We start from the raw sequence: 13238 nt of genomic DNA on the forward strand, positions 1-13238 counted from the left end.
AAATTATCCGGTAGTATAACTGATCTCGCACAGAAATGTCAGTTTATCATATACACATTAATTGAAAAACACAAACTTTAACTAGGCCTACCTTACCTTAATTTATGATTAATTAAGTAGAGCTAGAGTTGTAATCGCGTAATCGTATCAATCTATAGGAATTGTTTTTCTTTAGCAAATTAATTAAAAAGAACAAATGTATGGCCTAATCTGCCCTCTCACTCATAGATATGTATATGCTCTCACTATCTTCAGTGTTTGAGGTTGGCTATGTCTGACACGTCACGAGGAACATTTAAATACTCTTTAGCCATCCACACGTCAAAGCAAAACAATAGATTTCAAAACAACCCACGTTAGCTGGCCAGCTAGCAAGCAAGGCTTGTTCTGTCGATGTGAAACACATTTCTAACAACTGGAGTAAGTACGAATCCTTTACTAAGAATTAATTTGGTGCTGTAGAGGTTTGTTATTAACTACGTTTTTGACCACTGGAATCCAAAACGTGTAACATAGCTCAGGATAGCGGTACTTTGCTAGCTTGATAGCGGTGTCCTTCATGCTAGTTCACACATCTTGCATATCCCACACATGTGTTATCGTGATATAACGCTATTATAACATTATGTGAGACCAATTGCATTTGGTCTGATTTCACTATATCCGAATAAGAACGAACAAGTGCCGTGAACAGGTAATATAACGTTAATGCATGAAAGACTAGCAGGTTGTTGTTTTAGCAAGGTGTATGCTATGCTAGCCGGCTTGCACATCTCTAATACACGTTATTATCTTTGCTGCTATCTTAGCTGGCTATCCGGCAAAATTGTTCTAGGATTTCTTAGGCCACAGTATTAAACGTTAGGCTTCGGTGGATTCTAACACCGCATGGTCATATCACAAACCTCGTTGGACAGCTAATTATTGATTTAACCAGACTGTCAACATTAAGATAACTGTATACAGCTGGGCCTCATGTTGATGCCTAAACTAAGCCATGTAGCTAAGTTAATGAAACTAGCGGCCATTTGTGTTATTCAGTAACGTAAATCATTCAAGATAGTATTGTAAATATCAGATAGTAAATGTTTTTATTTTTACACTCGTTATAGACTACGTGTAACGCTGGTGTAACTGAATCCCTGTACTTTGTAGACTGGCCGTGAAAATCATAATGGTCATACATTTTCTTCTGCAAGTAAAAATATGTTTCTTATGGGGTCTAGGCACCTCGACTCCAGTTTCCAGAAGTTACCCAGGATTGATCCGTCTTTGTTAGACGGAGATTTATAAAGGTTGCTTCTGTGAAGGGCAACATATCTTGAGTGCCCAATGGCCACAGAGGACATGGAGGGCATTTGTGTAATGCCAGATATGGCTGCCATTAAGACGGAGCACCCGGTCAGCGTCGGCGTGGGCACACCGGAGGACCCGAGCTCGCAGAACGTCGCCATGGGGATCAAGTTCATCCTGCCAAACCGTTTCGACATGAACGTTTGCTCGCGTTTTGTCAAGTCGCTCAACGAGGAGGACAGTAAGAACATCCAGGACCAGGTCAACTCGGATCTGGAGGTGGCGTCAGTGTTGTTTAAAGGTAATCCATAACGATCACCAGCCATACATAAGACCTAGGATCCATTTGTGACGTGGGCACAGCCCAACCCCCATATGAAGACCAGACCATCCCAGTCAATACCTCAACTGACTTACCTCAACAGTACCTTCACTTCGATACATTTTACACTGATTATCAAGAAATGGTAAAAGTACTCTGCAGAGTTTTCCTATTCTTAAAACATGATGTCCTATCCTGATGTTAGCCTGTCGCCTATTCTTAAAACATGATGTCCTACCCTGATGTTAGCCTGTCTTTCCCTTGCACCCTCTTTCTCACACACACACACAAATCCATGCCCTTCACCATTTCTGATTAACCATTTTTGCTTTCCTCACCCAGCTGAGTGTAATATCCAGACATCACCCACTCCGGGGATTCAGGTGCGGCACGTGTACACGCCGTCCACCACCAAACACTTCTCCCCCATCAAACAGTCCACCACGCTGACCAACAAGCACCGTGGCAATGAGGTGTCGTCCACGCCCCTGCTCGTTCACTGTGAGTTGCCATCCTGGCCTAGGGCAGAGCTTCTACCCTGTGTCTCTCGCTCTCTCTCTCTCTCTCGCTCTCTTTCACACACACACACACACACACACACACACACACACACACACACACACACACACACACACACACACACACACACACACACACACACACACACACACACCACACACACACACACACACACACACACACACACACAGACAGACAGACAGACAGACCACAGATAATGACAGCAGCACAGATCATCTGTGGTAAAACAAGCTAAAGGTTGACTAATATTCTGTCATAGACCATAAACCCAGTGTTTCCCCTACCGTTATATTAGGGGGGCGCCCCGCCCCCCCAACGGCACCCCCCGCCCCCCCTGGAAGGTCAAGTTAATCTTGTTCAATTTTATTTTCTATAAAGCGCCAGATCACAACGGAAGTCATTTAAGGTTACCTTTCCTATAGAACAGGTCTATAGCTTGTTATTTTATTAAACAAAATAAATAGCCTTATGTTATTTATCTTATTTACACGACGGCATTTCTGTCTCTACATGGTCGCGCGTTTACAATTCTCTGCTCTCTGTATCACGCATGGCGGAGTTCCGCCAAGATGCGCACAAACACACACACACACAGACACGTGCGCGCACACACAGGTGAGCACGCTCCCACCAGCGGACAGAATTGGGCTTAAGAATCAGTGCACAGCTACGGACACTTTTAAGCTTTAAAAAACACATTTCCAGGCGTTCATGAATCCAGCGGAGATCTTTTCCTAGGTAGGGTCGAGAATGAGGCCTAATGAGAATGGCTACAACAGACGTGGAAACAGAACGTACGCCCATGTCCGCACCGAAAATTCAGAAATAGATCTGGCTTGCATTTTTTATCATTTTCCGCGAGTTGTGCGTGGCCCTTTTTTACATAGTCTGGTAATAAATCTATTAATTGTAATGAAAATTATTTATTTTGCTGTGAATAATGAAGGAAGCAATACATCTGATTATTTCCCAAACCCTCAATAGCTGTTGCCATGGAGATTTAACGTTACTTTCTGTTTGAAGATAAGGTAGCAGCTAGTGTTGAAGAATGGGTAACTTGAAATTGGACGACTTTAAATTAATATATGAAATTGAACATCAACACCTATACGGATAAAATAAATAAAGAAGGATAGCAAAACAGATTGATAAGCCTAGAATGAGAACGGCAGAAACACAGGCAGGACGTTAGATGACGAGACAGATCATAGTGACACAGGCTGTTTTTTTTCGTCATATGAAGGCTGAGACATTCATAACATTTTATTCAGTCTTACTGATGGTCCTTTTGTAATGCCAACATGTGCACTTCGTTGTGGATAAGTAAAACCTATTTTGCTACATTTTTGTAGTCCTGGTAAACTTTTGTTTGGCATATTGGTGAGGTTATTAAAAGGACCATTTCTAAATAGTTTTGTTCTTGATGAATTAATGTTTGTTTATTAATCAGTTATTTTTCAACAAATAACTCAATTATAATTACAAAGAGGACAATTCGCAACTTTTTATCGCAACTTTCACTTGTTTTTGGCAATTTCATTGCAAAAACACCTAAAAATAAAAACTTTCATCGCAACTTTTTTGAAAAGCTCCTGCGAAATCAGGAATTTTAGGCCGCAAATACATGTATCTCAAAACATTTTCTTCCAGAAGCCCAAAAAGGTACACTGCAGAGACAAAAGCTGCATAAAAATAAAAAGACATGTTCCGATGTTTAGTTCAATGTACAGTTAAAATAATTGTTCAGTTGTTATATTGACTGCTGTCATTAAAAGAAACACATGAACACCATGATTCCTTTAAGCGTTTGTGTCGGTGGCCGCACCGCGCCGCGCACCGTGCCGCGCACCGTGCCGCACCCCCCCCCCCAAAGCTGTAAACCTAGGGGAAACACTGATAAACCCATTTGTATATCAATACATAGAAGATTGGCAGCAGAAGAAACTGTGTCTCATTAACAATGGTAGTCGTTATTTAGCTAGCTAGGGGCCCATATCCAAAGAGTGACTTAAAACTCAGATATACTTTTGGCTTGAAGTCATAAGGAATCGACTAAAGTGATACTACAGGCTATTTTTTTTACTCAGTTTGAGTTTAAAGAAAAGCCATTTTTCCACTCACTCAATGACACACATACTTGGCTATACCTTGTCTAGAGATCAACTAAAGTGATAATGCAGGCCCTTTTGTCCGCAAGATGTTTTCATCAAGATTGGACTCAGATTGACTTGTCCACTCCACTTGATCCATCTTGGACTGAAATGTGGTCTTTATTGAAGAGCAGAGTAAAACCCACACAAACTGTCCACCTGAGTGTGTGAGTATGTGTGTGTACGCATGTGTGTGTGTTCACCTGAGGAGTCTGAGTAGGCCGTGGAATTGTCTTTGTCTCTTCCAGCTCTGTCCATCCACCAGCTGGCAGCCCAGGGGGAGATGGTGTACCTGGCCAGTCGCATTGAGCAGGGTGAGAGGGCTTAGGTGTGCTGTAGGGAACACCTTCATACAGATAGTGTTGTGATTATCACAAACAAAAACGACACTAAATCTGATAAAACAGACTGGTGTCCATGTAATACTTTATCTTTGACTTGTACCGCAGTGATTTGTAATACTTCTCAGTTACTTACAATATTGGTCTTCTCATTGTGTATGATTTAGTTACTTGGTGATAGGTGATTGACAGCTTTGTGGTTGTTTTTTATCCAATCAGAGAGCGTGATTAACCTGCAGGATGAGGAGGGCTTTACTCCTCTGATGTGGGCTGCAGCTCATGGGCAGATCGCTGTGGTGGAGTTCCTGCTGCAGAATGTAAGGCAATAAACATTACATCATACCACATCACCATGGCAATAGAGTTAACTGGAAACCTCAAACAGGAAATATGATATGTGAGGAAGATGCCTACTCACACACTAGTCACTCGTACTTGGTTTGGTGGACCACTAAAATAGCCTAGGTCTAGTCTTGGTGGGGGTAGATGGATTAATGAATGGAAAATATAACAATCCTGGCACACATTTTAAAACACATCTGCTTGAGAATCACCGTCAGAGAGAGTTGATGGGGTTTCTTAGGCCGACACTCTTCTAGACAAAGACCACGAGGCGAATCAAAGGTTTCTGGAGGTGTATTTCAAGGTGCTCCTGCAGGGAGTCAAAACCAACATCAAGTAGAGGCAGGCAAAGACTAAAGATGCACCACAGTGTTACAGGTTAAATACCAGTCAATCATGGGAGGATACCTTGGGGGTGATAGGTCAACATTGGGGAAGGTTCTACAGGTCAAGGTTGGGAAGGGGAGGTGAGTGGGAGGGGATTTTCTTATGGAGGAACACACACAGGCCCAAAATGGTGGACAATGTGTATTCCTCCACCTGGGGCAGGGGGATGTCTGCTGGGGCCTTTAAACAAAGGTGTACTAAGACTATCAATAGACATGGCACACACACACACAAACAAACACAGGAGAACATGCCTGCAATGCAATGTAAGTCTATACATTAATGGTAATATCAATTTCCATCAGTCCCCTATTTGAATATGTAAATATTCACATCTTAAGACTATAACATACAGCTACCACAGGTGCATGAGACTCCCCTCTGCCATGTCCACACCTATGCAATGTTTCTACGCTGGGGATTTGACCCAGAGGCAATGGCCTGAGCAGTAACTGGCTTGGAGGGGATGGCGGTGACTTTAATACAGAGACATTCCATTGTCTTGTAGAACGCTAAGATAACTGTGATAGCCAGGAAGACACTTACCAGGCCTGATACCGGTGCCCACACTCCCTTGGACGTCTCCAAGGTTATATGGGACGGGCATCAGTGTAACCTGAGGGCATATTCCGGCAGATCCAACAGTTAGTATAATCTAAAGTGTCTGCGCAGTCACCCACCATCCCAACAGCCAAGTTTTCATGGTAGCTATGAGCATAGGCAGGGAGGAGTGCCAAAAACAACAGACATAGGGGATAATTACTATGGTATTCCATGGCTGACCAGACGTCAAATAAATTAAATATTTGGAAACAAAGGGAGTGAAATAGATGTGGGGAATGTGTCAGACCCCCTGCATTAAATGGAGGCAAATAATCGCGTCTCTTTTGAGGGTTGGTCACAAAAAGGATGTTAGCCCTTTCTCTCACAGGCAGAAGCGAAACCTCGGTTCTTTTTGAGGGGAAATTCTTCTGCAGCTCTGTGTTGCAGCAGCTCTTATGTTAAACTGTGAGTGATAGTTGCGCATCCACCAACCCAATTTACCAAAATATACCCTTTCCCTGCACAGACTACTATATTGACATATATGAGCCTAAACATTCAAGGGCAATTCAGTTCATGGGGTGGTAATGCAGGCAATGTCCAGATTGGAGAAGGGGTCGAAGGAAGTCCGTGGTTGATGGTAGGACCTCGTGTAACCGCGCCTTGGGTGCGACTGAGACAGTCAGGGGGTGTTGGTAGAATCCTTCTGGTCTGTGATGCGCTCTCGGGACCCAGATGATGGGGATGGGGTCGTTGCAGCAGCCTGGGTGCGACTGAGACGGTCAGGAGGTGATGGTAGGATCCTCCTGGTCTGTGATGCGCTCTCGGGACCCAGATGATGGGGATAGGGTCGGTGCAGCAGCCTGGGTGCATCCACGTCCACTGTATCTGAGGAGACAGGAAACGGGTGACAGTATGCATAGCAGAGGCAGTTGGCAGAGCAGGGCACTGATTGACACAGGCAGATCCACAGGATAATACAGTACATTTCACAATAGACACAGACAACCCATGGGACATGAACATAAAGACGAGCATGGTTATACCAGACCTACTTACACATCAGGTATGACCGTCATAAGTAGTAAGTTAGTACAACATGCAACATTTAGCCGGTGGGTAGTCAAGCAAAACTCTTGGTCTGGGAAAGATGGTAGATGTTGATTTCGCCATGTCCACTAACACTGATGTGGGAGTGGCCAGCAATACTGGAAAAGGTTCCTTAAACTTAGATTGGAGAGGCTTAAGCACGCTGATGTTCTGGACAATTATCATATTACCAATGTTAGCTTTATATTAACATTCCAGATCGAATTGAGTTTTATCATCTGTTGTATGCTGGAAGGAAAATGCTTTGGTCATTTTGGAGGGTTACAGAAAATAATTTCAGACACTAAGTCGGTAACTAATGCAGAGACGCCTATATTGACTGCTATGTCTGCTTGATCGTTCCCCTCTTGTTCATTGCTATTATTCACTGTGCGGTGGTTTTACATAGTGCCAGTTTGTGCGGTACTTGTGAAAACAATCGAGTCGTGATTTTGCTGGCGTGACTAATCGGTGTCTGTAGTCGTCAAGTCTGCCAAGTATCCCCTCTTTTTCCAAACAAGGCCATAAGAAAGGACTGTGTGGAAAACATAATCGCTGTTATTAACATTTGTGGCCGGCGCCTGTTGATTCACCATTGCCACCTGTAGGATTTAATTCGTTCTAGCAAGGGGGCTCGACCATGGCTACCAATCAGTGACACAGTAATTTCAGATAAACTAATCTGAACTTTGCGGAGATTCAGTTTGACTCCCGCAGTCGTCGATGGCTTTAAAAGTCGAATTAGGAGTTGGCACATCATGCACTTTGTTTGGGGATGCTATCAATAAATCATCACAATATTGCAGAATACAAGAAGGTGCACACGAGTTAACAACACTAACAACTGACTTCAGCGACAATTTGATGAATATGGGGATGGATTCAGCAGTAAACGGCAAAGAATGATAAGACCGTTAGATATATCTAAGGCTGAAAACATAATATGACTCGTTAGACTCGTTAAAAGCGCGGAGGGGGCAGGGAAATGTGTGACGATCAACGTGTGGCTGGGGGATGAAGCTGGAGCGCTCACCGATGCCACGTTAGGGTTGCGTTTACCTATATGAAGGGGGAGGGGGAGGGGGGGTCAATTTCAGCTACATCAAGCAAAATCTTAGCTTCACTTTGATGGAGAATATCATTACCTATTATGGACCCCTCTTGGCAGGGTCCGGCCCAAAATTGCATAAACCGTGGGGAGATGGGGACTGAGTTGCTGTAACCTGGCCTCTGCGGAAAGTTGGGATCTGGGGCGGGTATCTAAGAGTAGCCTACATCTGAAGCAGAGGCCATTGATTCTATGCTGGATGATCTTTAACGTTCATAGCAGCAAAGAATTCGCGCATTTGTTCCATAAGCTTAGCATCCCTGTTAAAGGCCTGTCTACGGTTTGAATTCCGCTTATTACGGTATCCAGGTATCTTATCAGGACATTGTCAGCCCAATGCCCCTCCTGTTTGCATGCATGGCAGTGTCCTCGCGGAGGGTGTTTGCCATGCGATGTGTTCCCTGCGGGAGTAGACATGGCAGAAGGGGCTGTTAAATTTGCATCGGGATTGGGGACGTTACCTGTCGCACCATCCACCGCAGCTATGCGTGTGGCCGACACCGTTTGATAGTGCCTTTTCTCAGCATGCCTGACCGCATATAAATCAACAAAGCTGGCAAAGCCATTTCCAGACGATTCTTGATCTTTGAAATCTTTAAAACAATGATGATATTTTGCAATAGACTGTGAGTTTGAATAAGTGTTCACAGTTGGTTCGTGTCCCTGGAAATATTGAACTGGAGCGATAGGGGCGTTCAAAATCTGCGGACCAGGAACTATATGAGCGCATGGGAGAGCAGAAACATTACGATAGATAGTGGCATGGGCAGGAGGCGGCGTGATTTCATTTTGCTTATCAATCAACAGAGCACACAAATAAATGCCATATTTTGCCTTTTGCTTTTGGTTCTTTAAACCAGACCACCAGTCCAAACTCTGTCCAATGCCCCACTCGCTACACCATCCATCTCTTTTCATTTTATCGCATCTTTTCAATTGGGTCTCCAGAACAAAGCGTGCCAAAGATACAGTAGTAACAGGAGCAGATTTTAAAGCAGCCATATTAAATCAGACCAAGATTTTGCTTTGACCAGACAACAAAGTTAAACACAACACAGCACGCTTGAAACAGACCGCCAAAAGATTGATTCGCTGTGGTCGTAGTAATAACAATATAGGTCTCAATTTAGCGAACGGGACTTTTTCCTATGTGCAGAAAATCGCTTGGCAGATGAGAGCTCTCTATCACATTCGTACAGGTCCAACTAGCTACCCCGATTTGAGAGGTTTTTCGATGGGAGACCTATCTCTGTTTTGTATGGCGCGACAAAACGGAGCCCACCGAATCTCTCAGACACAGTGTATAGTCTAGACACTAGCGCCTCCCAAACTAGGACGGCTGCTGCTGTGCTTTGTATAACACGCGCTACCCCGCCTAAGGACAACGTCTGCCGCTGTGCTCGTAAAGCACGCGTCTATAGCGCTGAAATAACAATTTTAGCGGGACTACTTGGAATTCAATGCCTTTGCGCCGTTCGCCGTAGCGCCGGATGTGTAGAGAGTAAACTGTATCTTTCTCGACTTAATATATATCTATCTTCTCTGTCTCTCACTCTCAAACTAATGTTCTGCACATAGATAAGCGTAAATCGCTTACCTGTCCCGTTCACAATGCTTGAGCGTCGGCTTGGTTCCCCTTTCTGTATTCGGATAGATTTAATATCTATACCAGCGCGAAGGACCATGTGATGGGGTTTCTTAGGCCGACACTCTTCTAGACAAAGACCACGAGGCGAATCAAAGGTTTCTGGAGGTGTATTTCAAGGTGCTCCTGCAGGGAGTCAAAACCAACATCAAGTAGAGGCAGGCAAAGACTAAAGATGCACCACAGTGTTACAGGTTAAATACCAGTCAATCATGGGAGGATACCTTGGGGGTGATAGGTCAACATTGGGGAAGGTTCTACAGGTCAAGGTTGGGAAGGGGAGGTGAGTGGGAGGGGATTTTCTTATGGAGGAACACACACAGGCCCAAAATGGTGGACAATGTGTATTCCTCCACCTGGGGCAGGGGGATGTCTGCTGGGGCCTTTAAACAAAGGTGTACTAAGACTATCAATAGACATGGCACACACACACACAAACAAACACAGGAGAACATGCCTGCAATGCAATGTAAGTCTATAAATTAATGGTAATATCAATTTCCATCAGAGTAAATGAGTAGACTAAAGAGGAACTGTTTTCATGCGTAATCAGTGACTGACACTAACCAAAAGCATGTCCCTCAGGGGTGGTGGGTATGTTTAGTTTGGCAGGGTGTCTGTGAGATGAAAACTGTCAACAGACATGTAAAAGATAAGATATGATCACCTTTTAATTGATCCCACACAGGGAAATGAAAGCCCAAAGGCCTCTGTGTTAAACCCTCAGGGTGCAGACCCCCACATCCTAGCCAAAGGGAGAGAGAGTGCCCTGTCTCTGGCCTGCAGTAAAGGATACACAGACATCGTGAAGATGCTCATCGAGTGCGGGGTGAACGTCAACGAATACGACTGGGTAAGAGAGAACATCCGGCTCAACTACGCAATAACACGTTACATGACAGTGAGCTTGACTTCACTGAACAGACAATTTAGCACATAGGGTGTGGATCGTTTGATTTGGACCATAAGGATAAAGGATACATGATCAATACTTAACACATGACACATGATTAATACTTTGTGTGTGTGTTTCAGAATGGAGGTGCTCCCCTACTCTACGCTGTTCATGGCAACCATGTCCGCTGCGTTGAAATCCTCCTAGGTGAGTGTGTGTGGTTGTTTGGGGGGGTGGGGGGGGGGCTGGAGTTGAGCTCAGATTGCGTCCCCCTCCCCATCTGTGGCATGGCGTGGTGTAGTCTACGCGCCGTTTGGCGTCTTAGAACGCACACGTCCCGTCTCCCTGTCCACACACAGGCGTCTGTTGTCTGATCAGGGATCTGTCTGCCGCAGTCACTGACGTATTGTTTATTCCTGAGTGTCTGGTTAACCTTAAAGTCTGCTCTTCCAACAGAGAGTGGAGCCGACCCGACAATGGAGTCAGATTCCGGCTTCAACGCCATGGATATGGCTGTGGCAATGGGTCACAGACATGGTAAATATGGACATATGAAAACACACATTTGTCTACAGCGAGGGGAAAAAAATAGCATAAGACAATAATATACCAAATCACAAGCTGTTTGTACAAATCACAAGCTGTTGGCGTAAATTACACAGTGTGCATTTTTGAACATTTGAATGTTTTAATTGGAGAAAAGCTAAATGGGTTCAGATGGGACTCTAAAGTGAGACAAAGTTTCAGCAGATGTTTACAACAGAAGACCTCTGTGGTGTATCTCACGTCAGTGTACACCGCCATGCATCCACCCATCGCGGTAATCAGGCTATATGTGTGTTTTCACATAATTAGTCAAATAAGCCACCTTCAAGGGATTTCCTCTTTAGTAGCTGGTTGGGGAAAGTGTGTGTGTGTGTGTGTGTGGGAGGGGGGGCTAGAGGGGTGTGTGTGGGGGGGGGGGGGGGGGGCTGTTTAATGATACCTGACAAACATCAAGCGACTGCACAGCAGCATGATGTCATGTGTTTAGAAACCTAGTCCCGGTCAGGAGCCATGTGCTAAACTCAATCGCTGCGCTGCTTTGAGGTAAACCAGCAGGACCTCAGTGGGTTCTCAGTGAGAGCCAGAGCCGACTATGGGGCGCAGCACGCTGTGTTTAGGTCCCAGGCTAACTAACTTTACTAGCCACAGGCTTTACCAACGGCTGCAAATAGGTAGGCAAATCTCATGCAAGTAATACAAGGACTCTTGAAGCTATGCTAAGCTAACATGTAAGGACTCATGATGCTTTGTAAATCCTTCAAAGAACTTGCTCAGTCATGCATTAATGTCATGGCTGTGATTCCCAAGGAGAATGTGTACAGGTGTCTGTTTAACTGACTTTTACTGACTTGCTTGCTTTGGATGAAAGGATCTGTGAAATGTTTTTATATTGTCACATTAACACATTAACATGTGCGAATCTCCATCTTCTTTCCACTCTCAGTTCAACAGGTCATGGAGGCACATCTACTGAAGCTGCTGCAAGGAATCAAAGAGTAACGACACAAGGAAGTGGAACGCCGAAAAGAAGGAAAGGACAACATTTGAACTGGGAAATGGAGGGAGCACTGGATGGATGGATGGATGACGCTCCTGGGGGAAAAGGACAATCACATACACACTGTAGGGGCAAGTTGCAAAGAAGAACCCCATCTTCCATTCTGCATGTTTACATGTGCTTACAACAAAAAAGGACTCATTCATTTCGTGGTGATGCCACTTGTCCTCTCAATGAAGGACTGGTTATTTATAGTGTGTAACTGTGCTTTTCGAAGGTAGGGCAAAGGTTTTTTTTTTTTAAATCCTTAAGCATTAACCAGGATGTTTTTGTTTTGTTTACTGGTTTTTTGTTTTTAACTGAGAGTTCCAGTGGTCATGTACTGTGGAGGCGCCTGTCTCGTCTGACGTTTCAGAGACCACATCGGAACAGCGGCAGACTGCGAAGGAGTCAGGTCATAGTCAGAGTCCTCCTGCGAAGGAGTCAGGCCGGAGGACTCAGGCCCAGGTCAGCTCCAGGTTAGGGGACTATCTGTGTAGGCTGGCCTCCCCTATGCCTGAAGGAACTTTTCTTACCATACCTTTTCAAAACCATGGGTAGATGTTTTAAAGCTTAGCTGGTTGTGATTGTGTGATGTATTTATTTTTGTGTTGTGTTTGTCTTAGTGAAGTGAATCCAACAAGACTGAATAAGTGAGCACAGCAAACTAACATGCCTGCTACATGGTGATAAACTACTGGGTTTATTCAGGTTGAAAAGGGATCTACTTGGTATTTTAAGATGATGGCAAATAATTGTTAGCAGCAGGCAGATCGTGTCTGTTGCATATTTGCTAAACTGATTGGTGCTACTTAGTCCATCAAAATAAATATGCCATGACTGATTTGTAACTTGAGTGTTTGTTTTTTTTCTCAGCAGTTCTGACACATTGAAATGGCTTAATTATAAGGCAACAGAAAACTGTCAGTGTGGACAGTTATGTAGTCACCCCAAGTGGAAAGTAATCTCTTTCTGAACCTTCAGTGTCCACAACTAAAACG

At 44.3% G+C, this 13238-nt stretch overlaps 1 protein-coding gene across 3 annotated transcripts; it reads left to right on the top strand.

Annotated features, from left to right (window-relative positions):
• Positions 1-269: 269 nt before the first annotated feature.
• Positions 270-13088, top strand: ankra2 (ankyrin repeat, family A (RFXANK-like), 2). Of its 3 annotated transcripts, none has more exons than XM_012817209.3 (9): positions 270-420; positions 1227-1594; positions 1958-2116; positions 4554-4619; positions 4866-4963; positions 10449-10613; positions 10796-10862; positions 11112-11192; positions 12145-13088. In XM_012817209.3, exons 2-9 carry the CDS (start codon positions 1333-1335, stop codon positions 12198-12200), a joined length of 954 nt encoding a protein of 317 aa, XP_012672663.1. In that variant the 5' UTR covers positions 270-420; positions 1227-1332; the 3' UTR covers positions 12201-13088. The 3 variants fall into 3 exon arrangements, with proteins under 3 accessions (XP_012672663.1, XP_012672671.1, XP_012672678.1); XM_012817217.3 differs by having other exon boundaries at positions 10467-10613; XM_012817224.3 differs by having other exon boundaries at positions 10488-10613.
• Positions 13089-13238: the final 150 nt, after the last annotated feature.

The sequence above is a fragment of the Clupea harengus genome, chromosome 12 (assembly GCF_900700415.2).
Source record: "Clupea harengus chromosome 12, Ch_v2.0.2, whole genome shotgun sequence".
NCBI lineage: Eukaryota > Metazoa > Chordata > Actinopteri > Clupeiformes > Clupeidae > Clupea > Clupea harengus.